Below are 18,642 nucleotides of genomic sequence, written 5' to 3'. Positions count from 1 at the left end.
GCGAGCGGAGAGAGAGAGAGAGAGCTTCCCCTTCAAGCTAAAGCATTTACAGGCCTCGAGGAGTGTTGGGCATTTTTTCTCGGCCCTTAATGGACAAAAATACAACCTGTGTGTGTGTGTGTGTGAGTAAGTATGTGTGTTTGTGTGTGTGTGTGTGTGTGTGTGTGTGTGTGTGTGTGTGTGTGAGTGTGAGTGTGTGTCAAGAGGTCGAATGCACAGCGCTGCAGTATTGCTGGTTCCCCTTCAGCGACCTCCTGAAGGAGGAGGTGCTGAGGAGGTGCTGAGGAGGTGCTGGTTTGCGTCCGGGCGGAACAATAATGGACTGTTCTTCACGTCTGAGCGTCGCCCCTTTGCATTCTGGTCCGGTAACTTCATGTCTCCGTTTATCGATTCTTCCCTCGTTAAAAAGTCGTTTTAATGCCGCCCGCGTTCTACAAACCACGACCTCTTTGTTTTCATTCATGCAATTTGTTGGTTTTTATTTGTCTGTTTTTTTATTTTATTTTGAAAGTCTGCCGTCACTCTTATTGTGAAAATGTTTTAATTTTTGTATTGTTGTTTTGAACTTTTTTGCTTGTTTTGTTTATAGTCACGTTATCTTTTTTACATTATTTATGTGGTTTATTTAGACTCCCCCCCCACCCCCCCGCCCTTAAAAAAAAGAAAAATTAAGGATATTCAACTTCTCGAAAGGATTTGTTCAGCCTGAATAAAACTTGAAGGTTTGAAGTAAAAAATAAAACAAATAAAAATAAAAATAAAAAATAAAACAAATTACAGAAATGTGCACTTTTCGCCATAATAAAATAAAATAAAATAAAAAGCACATTATTGTCATTATTTAAAGTGCCCGACTCACCCCACCATCGGCCCCCCTTGCTCCAGGCTGTACACCTGCCGGGGGTTCAGCAGGTACCTGAACTTCCTCAGCACCCTGGAGGAGGAGACCAGAGCGTCAGAACAAGACGCCACAAAACACGCTGAACAGACCCAAACCAGCCCCATGTTCAAATATGTGTCACATGACCACGTGTCACATGACCACGTGTGTGTAGTTCATCAAATTACATTGAGACACAAGTGAAATGTCTTTTTAATGTGTGTTTAACGTCTATCTAGTGGCAATGAAAGGACGGGTTGCTCTGGAAACGCGTCCGGAGGATGCCACGTTGTCGGCGGGGAGAGAAGAAGAGTTACAGACGTTTATTTAAAGCTGGAGCAGCCCCGCGTCGTATTTACATGAAAACAGGGGGGGGGGGGGGGGCCTCAGGGACAACAGTGCTAATAATAGAGTCATTTAATTATTATATATTGTTATATTGAGCTGGATTATATTTAAAGCTCACAAAGTTTTCCAAAATCAGCAAAGAATATATCATTAAAAGTCAATATATCAGAGAACATTTTAAAAGAAAAAAAAGAAAGCGGAAGAAAGAAATGAGATGTATTAGGAAATGCCAATTTTAAATGGAAGCTGATATGGGAAAGTTAAAAAGGAATGTGCATGTAGAAGAAGAGAGTCAGAACATTAAAAATAAACTATTTACATATAAAGTAAATAGTGATAAATCTTAATTTCTATAATGTAAACAATTTAAAACCCAGCAATAACTACACTAAATTCCCAAAAATAAAGAAAAAGGAGTTCTCATTCTATTTGACATGTAAACCATGAGCGTTGACCTATGACCTCCTGGCCACTAGGGGGCAGTGAGTGGTGGGAACTCACCGCTCCCCCTGCCTGCCTCCACTCTTGGGGTTGACCAGCACCAGGAGCGGGTGAGTGCCCGGAGGAGGGCTGACCTGGAGAGGGAGAACACAGCTTCAGGACGTCAAACGGTGAACAACAAAGGCCGGACGCCAACCGCCTGGATGCCGAACTTCGAACGCCTGGATGCCAAACACCTGGATGCCGAACGCCGTACGCCGGACGTACCTGCAGCGCCTGTCCGTCTCCGGTGGAGAACCTGAAGGTGTGGCCGACGTCGTCGGGGTTGGTGCCGGGCGGCGGCGACTCCCCCTCGCCACGCTTCACCGCCGTGTGGCGGTCCTGCGTGAAAAGGGAGCGAGACGGAGAAGATGAAGGAGCTCAGACGAGGGAACGAAGGCCCGCCGCGAATATTCATCATACGCCTGAGAGCCGGAGGGTCGACGAGGAGTCGGACCACAAACAGCAGAGACAACAACAACAACAACAACAACACGGGAAGACCACCTCACCAGGACGACGGGGCAGATGTAGGAGGGCAGCAGAGTGTGGTCCCTCAGGGCTCCTCCGTCACACTCCGGCTTCACGTTGGACGCACACTTGTTGTGGAGCTAGAGAGGCGAGCGGAGGCGGAGCATCAGCGTGTTTTATTATTATTATTCAACAGGCCGCATAGTGTCGATACACATTTGTACTAATATGCATTTGTAATGCTAAAAAGAGACTGGAGAGCAGGGTTGATGTTGAGCAGGTCAGCGCTGCCCTCTAGTGGACAGAAGGAGCAACGCAGCGTAACCTGGATAACGGAGTGTGTAGTGGGGACTGTGGGGACCTGAGAGAAGTTCACACGGTACTTATGGGGACCTAAGGGGAGAATAATGACTAGAGTTCAGGGTCAACATCCTTCCTTACTTCCTTTCCTTCCCTCCTTCCTTCCTTCCTTCTTTTCTTTCCTGCCTTCCTTCCTACCTTCCTTCTTTCCTTCATTCCCTTTTCTACCTTCCTTCCTTCCCTCCTTCTCTCCTTCCTTCATTTTTTTCTACCATCCTTCCTTCTTTTCTTTCCTTCCTTTCCTTCCTACCTTCCTTCCTTTGATCCTACCTACCTTCCTTCCTTCTTTTCTTTCCTTCCTTCCTTCCTTCCTTCCTTTCCTTCCTACCTTCCTTCCTTTGAACCTACCTACCTACCTTCCTTCCTTCTTTCCTGCCTGCCTGCCTGCCTTCCTTCCCTCCCTCTGGGCCGCAACCGTGTTCTCCTCCAATAACACTCGATGCTCTTAAAGGAGCAGTACCCATAAAACGGGGACCCTCCCATAAACCACAGAGGACGTGACCGCGGCTAAAGGGCAGCGTGTCATACTCCGGCGCGGCCACACGAGGCAGCGCACTCACCGAGACCTGACACCAGACGCAGTGCAGGCCCGTCAGGCCCTGGTAGCACTTGATGCTGCGGCGACAGCGGTCGCACTTTGCCGGGGAGTTCCCCTCCATCCAGACGTGCTGCATGGCCTGGAGGGGGCGGAGCCAGGACACATCAAACAAAACCCTCACAGAGTTGCATTTGGCATTAACCCCTTCACGCCTCCGCGCTCACGTTGGTGTGTCTCCGTGACTTGGCGTAGGTGCTGATGCAGGCGGCGATGTCTTTGGACACGCAGCGCTCGTGGACCGTGTACTTGCAGACTGCAGCGGAGACAACAACAACAACAACAACATTAAACGTCTTTTATTCTTTAGAGATCATTTTAATACGCCGTGTTCTACTGTCACCGGCGGAGTGACGCGCGATGACATCGTTAAACGTCGACTCATCTCACGTATCAGGGCTCACACACACGTCCACCTTTAAACTTTTAAAGCAAATTTCGGTCACCAAATGTTTTGTGAAATCTCGTGTGGAGGATGAACCATGAATGAGAGATAATAATTTGATTAAAAGAATACATATTTACATAAATGTTTACTCTTTTTATCAAACTCAGCTTGAATGAAAACATGAATATAACATTTCCACGACTTTTCCCAAACTTTTGGGATTACATTTTTTCCCGGGACTTTTCCAGGCCTGGAAATAAAAACACTTTTTTTTAAATTCAAGGACTTTTCCAGGTTTCCCTGAATGGAGTCAGATGCAGGTGGGAGTGGAGGGGGAGAAGGAAGAAAGAAAAACTGTAAAAAAGGAGGAACAGACAAAGAGATAACGACACGAGTTGAGAGACGAGGAGACGAGGAGACGAGGAGACGAGGACTCACGTGAGCAGCAGAGGCCCTGCTTGCGGACCCCGAGCAGCATGGTGTGGCAGAAGTTGCAGTAGGCCGGCTTGTTGAAGTGCTTGAGGCGCCACACGTGCTGCCCGTCCTCCTGCACGTCCTGGAGACAACGGGGGAGTGTCCTTCAAAGTGTCCTTCGAAGGACACTTCAACGAGAACATGGGCTCTCAAGGTCATGAGACCGGATCAAGCAGAAAAGCGAGTGACCCGTAGACGCGTGGGCTTGTAATACATGGAATGAACAGTAGGGGGTGTGCATGGAATATATACCATGTGTATAAAATATATTATATTTAATTAAAAGTATGATTAAACTACCACATGCAACTATGTGAAAGAATGTGAAGGCCATGGGTGGGTATTTTTTATTATTCATTTTTATTATTATAATTATTTGTTTTGCCTTTGTTATTATTTATACTTTTATTTATTTCTTTACTTTTTATTTTTTTCTGTTTTATCTACCTGTTTTCTTCTTTAACAATTGTAAACTGATTGAAACGTACACAAAAATAAATAAATAAAATACAAATACTTTGAACCCTGTTTATCATATTGTGCTTTATCATCAATAAAGTATCTACAAAATAAACCTTAAAACAAAAGGGGAACATTTAGAGGAACAATGTCATAATAAAACGTGATAATAACTTTAGACTTTGAGGTCTTAAGCTGCCGAACCGTCACCTGTATGACATCATCATTATTATTATGTCACAATATTATCATTTATCAATCTAAATATCTCTTCCATGAATATACTCATTTCTTTCTTTCTGTCTTCCTTTCTTTTTTACTTTTTTCCTTCCTTTTTTCTTCTTTCTTTCTTTCCTTCCTTCCTTCTTTCTTTCTTTCTTTCCTTCCTTGTTCTTTCTTTCTTTCCTTCCTTCCTTTTTTCTTCTTTCTTTCTTTCCTTCCTTTTTTCTTCTTTCTTTCTTTCTTTCCTTCCTTCCTTCTTTCTTTCTTTCTTTCTTTCCTTCTTTCTTTCCTTCCTCGTTCTTTCTTTCTTTCATTCCTTCCTTTTTTCTTCTTTCTTTCTTTCCTTCCTTCCTCGTTCTTTCTTTCTTTCATTCCTTCCTTTTTTCTTCTTTCTTTCTTTCCTTCCTTCCTCGTTCTTTCTTTCTTTCCTTCCTTCCTTCCTCGTTCTTTCTTTCTTTCTTTCCTTCCTTTTTTCTTCTTGCTTTCTTTCTTCCTTTCTTTCTTTTTTCCTTCCTTTTTTCTTCTTTCTTTCTTTCCTTCCTTCCTTCTTCGTTCTTTCTTTCCTTCCTTCCTTCCTCGTTCGTTCTTTCTTTCTTTCCTTCCTTCCTTTTTTCTTCTTTATTTCTTTATTTCTTCCTTTCCTTCCTTTCTTTCTTTCTTTTTTTCTTTCCTTCCTTCCTTTTTTCTACTTTCTTCTTCCTTTCTTTCCTCCCTCCCTTCCTTTCTTTCTTCCTTCCTTCCTGCCTTCCTTCATTCCTTCCTTCCTCCCTCCCTCCCTCCCTTCCTCCTCCTGTATTACCCCTCGTTAGCATCCCTCTGTTCCCTGCTCAGAAGTCGTGACCTGGTGTTCCTCAGTGTTCCCTCGTTATGATGCAGCCATGTTGAGCCCAGGAATGCAGCGTCATCAATAGAGTGAGTAGAGCCTGAATAGAGTACCGTGTCCATGCCCAGCAGCACCAGCAGGGGGATGGTGGTGAGGCCTCCCCGGATCCACTCCTCCAGCGTCACCGTCCCGTCGCGGTCGTAGTCGATCTCTTCCATCATCTCCTTCAGGATCTGAAAGGAGGGAGACGCCATCTTCAAAGACAACGACGAAGAGCCGTGACCAACAGACGAGGGACGGAGGGTCCTAGGATCCTTAAATAGAGTCTAATGTTCCCCGAGGTTAAAGACCAACAGACGAGGGACGGAGGGTCCTAGGATCCTCAAATAGAGTCTAATGTTCCCCGAGGGTAAAGACCAACAGACGAGGGACGGAGGGACTTAGGATCCTCAATTAGAGTCTCATGTTCCCCGAGGGTAAAGACCAACAGACGAGGGACGGAGGGACTTAGGATCCTTAAATAGAGTCTAATGTTCCCCGAGGGTAAAGACCAACAGACGAGGGACGGAGGGTCCTAGGATCCTCAAATAGAGTCTAATGTTCCCCGAGGGTAAAGACCAACAGACGAGGGACAGAGGGACTTAGGATCCTTAAATAGAGTCTAATGTTCCCCGAGGTTAAAGACCAACAGACGAGGGACGGAGGGACTTAGGATCCTTAAATAGAGTCTAATGTTCCCCGAGGTTAAAGACCAACAGACGAGGGACGGAGGGACTTAGGATCCTTAAATAGAGTCTAATGTTCCCCGAGGTTAAAGACCAACAGACGAGGACGGAGGATCCTAGGATCCTTAAATAGAGTCTCATGTTCCCCGAGGGTAAAGACCAACAGACGAGGGACGGAGGGTCCTAGGATCCTCAAATAGAGTCTCATGTTCCCCGAGGGTAAAGACCAACAGACGAGGACGGAGGGACTTAGGATCCTCAAATAGAGTCTCATGTTCCCCGAGGTTAAAGACCAACAGACGAGGGACGGAGGGTCCTAGGATCCTCAAATAGAGTCTAATGTTCCCGAGGTAAAGACCAACAGACGAGGACGGAGGGTCCTAGGATCCTCAAATAGAGTCTAATGTTCCCGAGGGTAAAGACCAACAGGCGAGGACGGAGGGTCTTAGGATCCTCAAATAGAGTCTAATGTTCCCGAGGTAAAGACCAACAGGCGAGGGACGGAGGGTCCTAGGATCCTCAAATAGAGTCTCATGTTCCCCGAGGGTAAAGACCAACAGACGAGGGACGGAGGGTCCTAGGATCCTTAAATAGAGTCGAATGTTCCCCGAGGGTAAAGACCAACAGACGAGGGACGGAGGGACCTAGGATCCTTAAATAGAGTCTCATGTTCCCCGAGGGTAAAGACCAACAGACGAGGGACGGAGGGTCCTAGGATCCTTAAATAGAGTCTAATGTTCCCCGAGGGTAAAGACCAACAGACGAGGGACGGAGGGTCCTAGGATCCTCAAATAGAGTCTAATGTTCCCCGAGGGTAAAGACCAACAGACGAGGGATGGAGGGTCCTAGGATCCTCAAATAGAGTCTAATGTTCCCCGAGGGTAAAGACCAACAGACGAGGGACGGAGGGTCCTAGGATCCTCAAATAGAGTCTAATGTTCCCCGAGGTTAAAGACCAACAGACGAGGGACGGAGGGACTTAGGATCCTTAAATAGAGTCTAATGTTCCCCGAGGGTAAAGACCAACAGACGAGGGACGGAGGGACTTAGGATCCTTAAATAGAGTCTCATGTTCCCCGAGGGTAAAGACCAACAGACGAGGGACGGAGGGTCCTAGGATCCTCAAATAGAGTCTAATGTTCCCCGAGGGTAAAGACCAACAGACGAGGGATGGAGGGTCCTAGGATCCTCAAATAGAGTCTAATGTTCCCCGAGGGTAAAGACCAACAGACGAGGGACGGAGGGTCCTAGGATCCTTAAATAGAGTCTCATGTTCCCCGAGGGTAAAGACCAACAGACGAGGGACGGAGGGTCCTAGGATCCTCAAATAGAGTCTAATGTTCCCCGAGGTTAAAGACCAACAGACGAGGGACGGAGGGACTTAGGATCCTTAAATAGAGTCTAATGTTCCCCGAGGGTAAAGACCAACAGACGAGGGATGGAGGGTCCTAGGATCCTCAAATAGAGTCTAATGTTCCCCGAGGGTAAAGACCAACAGATGAGGGACGGAGGGTCCTAGGATCCTTAAATAGAGTCTCATGTTCCCCGAGGTAAAGACCAACAGACGAGGGACGGAGGGTCCTAGGATCCTCAAATAGAGTCTAATGTTCCCCGAGGTTAAAGACCAACAGACGAGGGACGGAGGGACTTAGGATCCTTAAATAGAGTCTAATGTTCCCCGAGGGTAAAGACCAACAGACGAGGGACGGAGGGTCCTAGGATCCTTAAATAGAGTCTAATGTTCCCCGAGGGTAAAGACCAACAGACGAGGGACGGAGGGTCCTAGGATCCTCAAATAGAGTCTAATGTTCCCCGAGGTTAAAGACCAACAGACGAGGGACGGAGGATCTTAGGATCCTCAAATAGAGTCTAATGTTCCCCGAGGGTAAAGACCAACAGACGAGGGACGGAGGATCCTAGGATCCTCAAATAGAGTCTCATGTTCCACGAGGGTAAAGACCAACAGACGAGGGACGGAGGGTCCTAGGATCCTTAAATAGAGTCTAATGTTCCCCGAGGGTAAAGACCAACAGACGAGGGACGGAGGGTCCTAGGATCCTCAAATAGAGTCTCATGTTCCCCGAGGGTAAAGACCAACAGACGAGGGACGGAGGGTCCTAGGATCCTCAAATAGAGTCTCATGTTCCCCGAGGGTAAAGACCAACAGACGAGGGACGGAGGGTCCTAGGATCCTTAAATAGATTCTCATGTTCCCCGAGGTTAAAGACCAACAGACGAGGGACGGAGGGACTTAGGATCCTTAAATAGAGTCTCATGTTCCCCGAGGGTAAAGACCAACAGACGAGGGACGGAGGGTCCTAGGATCCTCAAATAGAGTCTCATGTTCCCCGAGGGTAAAGACCAACAGACGAGGGACGGAGGGTCCTAGGATCCTCAAATAGAGTCTAATGTTCCCCGATGGTAAAGACCAACAGACGAGGGACGGAGGGACTTAGGATCCTCAAATAGAGTCTAATGTTCCCCGAGGGTAAAGACCAACAGATGAGGGATGGAGGGACTTAGGATCCTTAAATAGAGTCTAATGTTCCCCGAGGGTAAAGACCAACAGACGAGGGACGGAGGGTCCTAGGATCCTCAAATAGAGTCTAATGTTCCCCGAGGGTAAAGACCAACAGACGAGGGACGGAGGGACTTAGGATCCTCAAATAGAGTCTAATGTTCCCCGAGGGTAAAGACCAACAGATGAGGGATGGAGGGACTTAGGATCCTTAAATAGAGTCTAATGTTCCCCGAGGTAAAGACCAACAGACGAGGGACGGAGGGACTTAGGATCCTTAAATAGAGTCTAATGTTCCCCGAGGGTAAAGACCAACAGACGAGGGACGGAGGGACTTAGGATCCTTAAATAGAGTCTCATGTTCCCCGAGGGTAAAGACCAACAGACGAGGGACGGAGGGTCCTAGGATCCTCAAATAGAGTCTCATGTTCCCCGAGGGTAAAGACCAACAGACGAGGGACGGAGGATCCTAGGATCCTTAAATAGAGTCTAATGTTCCCCGAGGGTAAAGACCAACAGACGAGGTTCAAGGAGACGGATCTCAACCTTCTGTAAATGTTCTTAAAAAGTGTCTCTGTTATAAAAACTATAAATACAACATAGAGACACAACAACAGATATTTAAACAAGCTTTGATTATGTTCCTTCCTTCCTTCCTACTTTTCTTCCTTCCTTCCTTCCTACTTTCCTTCCTATCCTACCTTCCTACCTACCTTCCTTTAATACCTTCCTACCTACTTACCTCCCGTCCTTTCCTTTTCTACCTTCCCTTTCTACCTTCCTTCCTATCCTACCTTCCTTCCTACCTACTGTAAAGAATATATATTTTAGCTTAGCACAGCCTAGTATTGTTTGCATAAATATTATGTGTAAGATGGAAAACACTGAATGGAAGTTAAAATCTTCGGCAGGGCACTCTGGCGTCTGAGCTGATCTAAAGAAAGATAACAGTGACACCTAAGGAATTTTTATGCACCCCCCCCTTCTGCACTGCACTCATCCAAGAAGATGACTAGACAGAGAGCTCATTGTATTCATAGTTTAGAAAGAGCAATCACAGTCCTTACCTCACCAGGAAGATAGATAAGGAAGGGTCCAGATGTGGCCATTATTCTCCTTTCAGACACTCGAGGCCACTCACTGTCCCTCCTCACTGACCCCCCTTCACCGATCCCCCTCACACGGTCACACACTCACACGTGGAAGAAGCCCCCGGTGTGTGGACGACCTTCGGAGAAGATCCAGGCCTCATTCCTGATGAGATAAGGCCCCGAAGGGAGTCTTCTTACAAGAGAGGAACTATTAAATCAACTATCTCCCCTTCTCACACTTCTTTTCACAACATATGCACTCATTGGCAGACGAGAAGAACCAATGAAGGAGCGACAACGGCGGAAGCAGAGGAACAAGGGCCAATGAGAAAACCCCACCCCCTTATCTCCTGACCAATCAAAACTGGTCCTTTCAGCTATTTAAAATGGCCGAACACTCCGAACCGGCATCCTTTCTGCAGCGCTGGGGCCATCGGTGACAGCTCTGGATTGGGGTCCATGCGCATGATTGTCTGTTTGTATCCTGATTTTGAATAAACGCTTTATAGAGTTAAAGTAAAAGTCTACCGCTGTTTTTCCCAGTGAGTACCGTCCAGGTGGTGTGACGCTGTCCAACTCCAACAAATGGTAGCAGAGGATGGTTGTGAAAGCCGGTCCAGAGACCTGAGGAGGACAGCACCTGAGACCCCCGGACGGACCACTGCTTTCAAAGCCCGCTCCGAGAAACTGATCTTCCCCATTTGGCTGCGCGCGCCGTTCTTCACCCTGCAGCCACTCAGAGCGAGACAATAACAGAGCAGGATAGAGCAAGAACAGTGACGGAAGAATTCCTTTTGAAGATAACTATTAATTAGTAGAGTGTGCGACCATCTTTTACTTTTTGAAATGATGTTTTAAAGAAATGCATTGTTTAACCAAACTTTAAATTTTTCTTTAAATTAACTGATCAATTGCCCGGCTAGCTCAGTCGGTAGAGAATGAGACTTCTAATTCAAAGGTTGTAGGTTATTCAGTTTTAAATTGATCCCCTTTATTATTTTATATAGTCATCTATTTTATATTTTTATTATAATTTTTCCTCAGTCTCTCTTAAAGATTTGACCCCTTTCAAGCATAACTGCAGTTTTTCCCAGCCACAAGGCACCTCTCTTAGCAGTTCAGATAAAATATAAAAGAACACAACAACAACAATTAGCCCCCTTCCTCCCGGAGTCATGCCATCTGCAGAAGTACTCTGATGATTCTGCAGTGGTCGGGTGTATTAGGGATGGACGGGAGGAGGAGTACAGGGCAGTGGTGAGCGACTTTGTAAAGTGGGCCGATGAGAACCACCTGCGGCTGAACGTGGCCAAGACCAGAGAGATGGTGGTGGACTTCAGGAGGAAGGCGACAGCTCCTACACCTCTGAGTGTCCTGGGAGTGGACGTGGACATGGTGGAGGAGTACAAGTACCTGGGCGTCTCCATCGACAGCCGACTGAACTGGAAGGCCAACATCAACGCTGTGTACAAGAAGGGGATGAGTCGACTCTTTTTCCTGAGAAAGCTTGATCCTTCAACGTGTGCAGCAAGATGCTGGAGTTATTCTACCAGTCGGTTGTGGCCAGTGTGCTGCACTTTGCCATTGTCTGCTGGGGAGCAGCATCGGGCGGTGACACCAGCCGTCTCAACAAACTGGTTAGGAAGGCTGGCTCCATCATCGGCTGCCAGCTGGAGCACCTGGAACAGGTGGTGGAGAGGAGGACGTTGAAGAAACTGGTGTCCATATTGGACAACCCGGACCACCCTCTCCACCACCTCCTACAGGGACAGAGGAGTACTTTCTCCAAACGTCTCCTCACGCTCCGCTGCCACAAGGACAGATACAGGAGAACATTCCTGCCGACAGCTATGAGGCTCTACAACAGTTCACCTCTTGCCAGATCACCCTAACCCTTCTTATATTTGTGTTTTTTATTTTTATTTTTATTCTTGTGTGTTGCTGCTACTGGCTCGACAAATTTCCCCTTGGGGATTAATAAAGTATATATCTATCTATCTATCTATCTATCTACCCTCCCCACAGATGAATCCCCAGCCGTTGAATAACGGGTGGTACGGACAGACTGACGACACACGACACCATAACGACTCCAACTATGTACCTGGTAGAGGAGGCAGGACAACAGGCCCATACAATTGTTACATATGTGAGGAGCCAGGGCACTTTGCCAGAGACTGTGGGAGGCCTAGAGGTAACTATTACGGGAAAGGTGGCAGAGGAAGAGGAAGATACAGAGGAGGACCTGGAGGGTACAATGGACCCCAGGGAACCCCTGTTCAACAACAGCAGCAGACTCCCCCTCAACAGCCCCCCCCCCCTCTGCAGCAGACAGCAGCACAACCTGGACCTTAAGTCCCGTATCCAGCTCCTCCTCCAAATCCATAAGCACTGATCTATCAACAGCCACAGCAAGCCACGTTTGCACCGCTTCAAGCTTAGTTCCCTCAAACCTTATGTCCCGCAACAGGCGGGTCAGCAGCCCATAAATGGGGCCCAACAACAGAGAGAGAATTTGCATAAAAGAAGCCCGTTCAGGAGTAAGAGGAGTAACAACTGGGGCAACGGAGGCTTTAGACGAGTATTAATAAATTTTTAATGATAGTCAGGCTGGACATTGGGCTAATTTTTGTCCTTATCCACCACAGGGTTAGCAGTCTCAGTCAGGACCGCTTCAGTACTCCCATAATGTCAACCCCGCCATAACAAGCACCCAACACATAGCCACAGCCACAAGGCAACAGTGATCCACGGCACCAGGCCCGGACCAGAGACACACAATTAGGCGTACCCAGATCCAACAGCTGACAGCGAACTGTACCCACTAAACAGAAATGTGCCACACCCACTGGTCAGCCAATGATTCAACTGGAGACTAAAGAGACACTGAACAGGAAGCAAAGGGTCCGGTGGGACAGAGTAGATGATGATGACACCACACCTCTGCATGACAACATCCAGCAGTGGAGACTTTGGTTCAAAGTCCTGCATCCCTACTCGCCACCAGGGGACCAAAGACATTGTGCCCTTAACTCCTCCTTGATACAAGATGAGATCTGAGATCCTGAGGGACTGCCTGCAACACGAGATTGAGGTTCGTGAAGACCCAGCTGAGGAGGCTTGGAGATCTATGCAGAGAAGCAAGGAGTAGCAGCGGCTGTTGAAAGAACACCAGAGTTGCAGATTGTATTCAGTCGTTGACACCGCAGCTCCACATCAGTGTTTGTCCAGAGTGGAGGCAAAGAGAAGAACAATGGTGAAAGCAGAGGTTGAGGCTACGGACTGGGTGCACACACAAAATTAACACTTGCATTACTCCACATTTGAGAACATGTAAAGAACTGCACACACATCGGAGGTCCAGTTAGTATTAAGAGACACATGTTTAGACACATGCTTAGACACACACATAGTAGAGAGAACACTGATCATGGGGACACTGACAACATGCTTAACTTATTTCCAGACACTTTTAGGACTGAAGGGTGAACTGACGTGTGACTGATTCCAATAGCTCCCGTAGAGAGAGTTAAAACCGCGTGCGATTCCAATTTAATCGTCACCAGCATCCCTTAAGGATGGAACAGACTGTAGATATATTTTTTAAATCATAGAATGGTTGTTATAGGCAGGTGTACTGGAGAGGACGAGGGCTCCCTGGAATACATTAATTAATTAATTTCCTAAACCTGGAAAATGGGCCTTGATTTGGGGCCAATAAATAAATTTGTAACCCGTTCTTTACTAATTATGCCGACTTATTATGACATTCCTTACCCAAGCACAATGATGACGCTGTGAGTTCAGACAAGACATGGTTCTCCTGCATTGACTTGACAGACGCATGCATTTTTATTTTTATTTTATTTCTCTCCTTTCTTCTAGAGGTTGACTGTTTATTAAGATTAGTATTATTGAAAAGGACGGATTTGGGAATTCCATCCTATTTCAAAAGAGGGATAGAAGCACACAACAATCTATGTTGACGCCAGAATAGGCAGAAGAGGGCCAGACAAGTACAGACTAATAGATCAGATAGCAGTAGGTTTAGAATCAGTGACTCAAACGAGAACCATAAAAATATTTGTTGAAATCATAATATGCTTGATAAATGAAAAGATGTAATCTTATTTGTGTTCCTTCCATAGTTGTGGTGATAGTAGATGGGGTTCAACGTCGACGGATTCGAAGAAGAGCCGCCACTCCTGTACACACAACTTGCGAGTGTTTGACCACATCCCATATAGTGCACACACTCAAGGTATAGAGTTACAAGACGCATCAGGTCCGACAACGGAACACATTTTAACAACAAACTGCTGGGGAAAGTTGATATGCACTGGGCATAACCCACAAGTTTGGGTCCATATATCACCCTCAGTCTCAAGGATTGGTCGAGAGAGCCAATCAAATTATTAAAAGGATAATGTGCGAAGGCGCTTCCACTTGGTATTGATGACCATGAGATCATTACCAGGGGGGAAGACGTCACCAAGTGAGTTGTTAACAGGAAGAAGTATGCCAGAGCCACCCAGAGATGGAGGTCATATGCCACCTCTGGATGTCTGCAAAATTGAAATGTCAGAATACATAAAAGCTCTAATTTCTCTCTCACCAAAGCTCTCTCAAACCAGGTTGTTCGAGCCCAGATGATCGATCCGGAGGCAGCAGAGCCAACCAAAGTAAAAGTAGGTGACTGGGTCAGGGTCAGCGTTCACAAGAGGAAGTGGACTGAGCCTAGGTGGACTGGTCTGTACGAAGTGAAGGAGGTTACTTCACACATGGTCCAGGTCAAGGGTAAGGCAGAGGCACCTTGACACCACCTGACACATTGTGCCCCAGCTACCTGTCCAACAGGGACATTGACAGAAACACAATCAGATCGAAAAATGTTGATGCCACAGAGGTCGTTCCGTAGGTGTTTCGGGGAGCCTGATAGCCCTGCTAGAAGGTCCCCCCGCAAACCACTATAGGAATAGTTGTGAATGAGCCAAAATGTTCTAATAGTCATGGGACGAACCCTTGCCATTATCGTAGGATTAGTCATGTGAGGTTTAGAGAAGAACCTGCCAAAAATACACCTAATCCATTAGCTTTCGGGACTGGAAATCTCTTTTAGTCCTGGGGGACTGACAATAGATAAACCAAAACCGTCCGATTAATAGTTCATTTTGATAACATCTGCGGAGGTCTTGTGTTAATAATTAATACAGATAGAAAGACATTATAATAGAAAAGATTAGGGAGAACATTGTTTTTAATGTATGTTGCATGAGAGCGACTGTATGTTAATATTATAGATTGAAGCCAGTTGAATTACGTGAAGTGACTTAGAATAACAAAGACAGGAAAAGAAAAGTAGGAAAGACAGGAAAAGAAAGGTTGGAAAGACAGGCAAAGAAAGGAGACAAGAAGGAGACAGAGAGAGAGACAAATGAGAGAAGAACTAGACAGAAAAGAGAGAGAAATCGCAAGAAAAGAAGACTCTTATTGTGAAAATACTTGGTTAAGCGACTTGACCGGAAGTGATATTTTGACTGTGGGTTAGTGACATTTGACCCCTCCATTGTTCTAGCGGAACTTTGAACTAATCACTAGGTGTTAAAGGCTGGACTCACCTTTGAGTGAGGATTGGCAGATTTTGAGTCTAAGACTCTGGGGATCAGAGATAGCGGGGTCTCATCAACAGATATCTCGACGCTGGATGGCTGAGGAAGCAGAGGAGCCAGGAGCCAATGAAGAGCACGCTCTACCACCCACGATGCTGCCCATGGGAGTCATTTCGTATCCAGGGCCCATGCGACACCAGTGGAAGAAGAACAACAAGCCTGACCAGGACGATCCAGATGAAATCAAGTTCAAGACCACCGGATAAAGACCCCATCGACAGGCAGAGGAGCAGAGGACCAGAGGACCAGAAGGACCAGAAGGACGAAGTAGATGACGCAGACCAGACAGGGTTGAAGCAGATGGATTGCAGCGGGGACCGGATCGTCAACTGGTTATCAGGATGCCAACCTGCTACTCACCAGCCGCTAGGATACAAGACCCAGGCCTGCCTGACCACTCTCAATTTCACCTCTTTCCTTCGACACCTGCACATTACAGATTTAACGCACACACACCTACTGACTTCCCTAGGATGGAAGATCTAAGAGGGTGGATCGGGGTACCACATGACAGAAACCACGCCCCTGTTTCCATCCCTAACAGAGAGAGACTCTCTCCCCGAGAAATAGGTATCTTACAGGTCTTATGGGACCTTAATCTAGGCAACGAAAGATCATATTTCAGGAGACTCATTCACGTCAAGTGGCAGAGCTAAGACAGGACGAGGAGACCAGGACACATAGCCACTTAGGGAGGCCAGGCCATGACAAGATCTGGCATAAAGAGGGAGATAAATATTCCCGGAGTAAAGGTTCACATCCAGCGGATGTGAAAAGAGGGATTTGTAAAGAATATATATTTTAGCTTAGCACAGCCTAGTATTGTTTGCATAAATATTATGTGTAAGATGGAAAACACTGAATGGAAGTTAAAATCTTCGGCAGGGCACTCTGGCGTCTGAGCTGATCTAAAGAAAGATAACAGTGACACCTAAGGAATTTTTATGCACCCCCCCCTTCTGCACTGCACTCATCCAAGAAGATGACTAGACAGAGAGCTCATTGTATTCATAGTTTAGAAAGAGCAATCACAGTCCTTACCTCACCAGGAAGATAGATAAGGAAGGGTCCAGATGTGGCCATTATTCTCCTTTCAGACACTCGAGGCCACTCACTGTCCCTCCTCACTGACCCCCCTTCACCGATCCCCCTCACACGCTCACACACTCACACGTGGGAAGAAGCCCCCCCCCCGGTGTGTGGACGACCTTCGGAGAAGATCCAGGCCCCATCCCTGAAGAGATAAGGCCCCGAAGGGAGTCTTCTTACAAGAGAGGAACTATTAAATCAACTATCTCCCCTTCTCACACTTCTTTTCACAACATATGCACTCATTGGCAGACGAGAAGAACCAATGAAGGAGCGACAACGGCGGAAGCAGAGGAACAAGAGCCAATGAGAAAACCCCACCCCCTTATCTCCTGATCAATCAGAACTGGTCCTTTCAGCTATTTAAAATGGCCGAACACTCCGAACCGGCATCCTTTCTGCAGCGCTGGGGCCATCGGTGACAGCTCTGGATTGGGGTCCATGCGCATGATTGTCTGTTTGTATCCTGATTTTGAATAAACGCTTTATAGAGTTAAAGTAAAAGTCTACCGCTGTTTTTCCCAGTGAGTACCGTCCAGGTGGTGTGACGCTGTCCAACTCCAACACTACCTACGTTCCTTCCTTCCTTTCTACCTACCTACCTACTTTCCTTCCTTCCCTCCTTCCTTTCTCCCTACCTTCCTTTAATACCTTCCTTCCGACCTCCCATCCTTCCTTTCCTTCCTACCTTCCTTCCTTCCTACCTACCTATCTACCTTCCTTCCCTCCTTCCTTTCTCCCTACCTTCCTTCCTACTTCCTTCCTACCTTCCTTTAATACCTTCCTTCCTACCTCCCATCCTTACTTTCCTTCCTACCTACTTTCCTTCCTTCCCGCCTACCTTCCTCCCTACCTTCCTTCCGACCTCCCATCCTTCCCTTCCTTCCTACCTACCTATCTACCTTCCTTCCCTCCTTCCTTTCTCCCTACCTTCCTTCCTACCTACCTTCCTTCCTTCCCTCCTTCCCTCCTTCCTTCCTACCTCCCATCCTTACTTTCCTTCCTACCTTCCTTCCATCCTACCAACCTACTTTCCTTCCTTCCCGCCTACCTTCCTCCCTACCTTCCTTTAATACCTTCCTTCCTACCTCCCATCCTTCCTTTCCTTCCTACCTTCCTTCCTACCTTCCTTCCATCCTTTCCTTCCTTCCTGATACTGTTCTATGGTCCTCATCTCGGGGTTTGCTGTCTTTAGTTATGAATGTTCTGCTCTTGTGTTTTCACTGTTTCTGTTAATAAAAGGCATTTGAACTCATTTAGAGAGAGAAAATATCCTCAAACTTTACTGCAAAGTCAGTTTCAAGCTGCTTTATTTTTGTATATTTTCTGCTCACCGGTCGTAGTTCTGTGGAGTCCCACTCCAGATATTCTGCCACGTGGACCATCTGGTTGATGATGCGGTCCAACTCCTACGAGAAGAGGGATGCACAATGAGAACACGGCCAGAGACGACCACAGACATGCTAGAAGTCAACGCGAAGGCCAGCGACGCCTCTGGTTGTATAGAAGTCTATGCTTCATGTGGTAAAGCTGCATTCTCTCTACTGGCCAGCAGGGGGCGACTCCTCTGGTTGTATAGAAGTCTATGCTTCATGTGTTAAAGCTGCATTGTCTCTACTGACCACCAGGGGCCGACTCCTCTGGTTGTATATAAGTCTATTCGTCATGTGTTCAAGCTGCATTCTCTCTGCTGGCCACCAGGGGGCGACTGCTCTGGTTGTATAGAAGTATATGTGTCATGTGTTAATGCTGCATTCTCTCTGCTGACCACCAGGGGGCGACTCCTCTGGTTGTATAGAAGTCTATGCTTCATGTGTTAAAGCTGCATTCTCTCTCCTGACCACCAGGGGGCGACTCCTCTGGTTGTATAGAAGTCTATTCGTCATGTGTTAAAGCTGCATTCTCTCTCCTGACCACCAGGGGGCGACTCCTCTGGTTGTATAGAAGTCTATTCTTCATGTGTTAAAGCTGCATTCTCTCTTCTGACCACTAGGGGGCGACTCCTCTGATCTTAAAGTGAACAGCCAGTTACAAACGATCTCATGCAAAT

The 18,642-nt window shown here is 46.8% G+C and overlaps 1 protein-coding gene across 3 annotated transcripts in view; it reads right to left on the bottom strand.

Annotated features, from left to right (window-relative positions):
* The window catches only part of LOC130203365 (diacylglycerol kinase beta), an 85,000-nt gene that overhangs the window by 35,888 nt on the left and 30,470 nt on the right, over positions 1–18,642 (bottom strand). For all 3 annotated transcript variants that reach the window (XM_056429484.1, XM_056429491.1, XM_056429499.1), the window contains 9 exons: positions 17,927–18,001; positions 5,614–5,733; positions 3,961–4,078; positions 3,302–3,390; positions 3,100–3,216; positions 2,221–2,319; positions 1,937–2,050; positions 1,730–1,803; positions 860–934 (listed from right to left, as the gene is read on the bottom strand). In XM_056429484.1, coding sequence (XP_056285459.1) covers positions 860–934; positions 1,730–1,803; positions 1,937–2,050; positions 2,221–2,319; positions 3,100–3,216; positions 3,302–3,390; positions 3,961–4,078; positions 5,614–5,733; positions 17,927–18,001 — 881 coding nt within the window. The remainder of the gene's footprint in view (positions 1–859; positions 935–1,729; positions 1,804–1,936; positions 2,051–2,220; positions 2,320–3,099; positions 3,217–3,301; positions 3,391–3,960; positions 4,079–5,613; positions 5,734–17,926; positions 18,002–18,642) is intronic.

Source organism: Pseudoliparis swirei, chromosome 2 (genome assembly GCF_029220125.1).
Source record: "Pseudoliparis swirei isolate HS2019 ecotype Mariana Trench chromosome 2, NWPU_hadal_v1, whole genome shotgun sequence".
Lineage (NCBI taxonomy): Eukaryota > Metazoa > Chordata > Actinopteri > Perciformes > Liparidae > Pseudoliparis > Pseudoliparis swirei.
The sequence above is the reverse complement of the archived record's forward strand: the minus strand, read 5'-3'. Positions and strand labels throughout refer to the sequence as shown.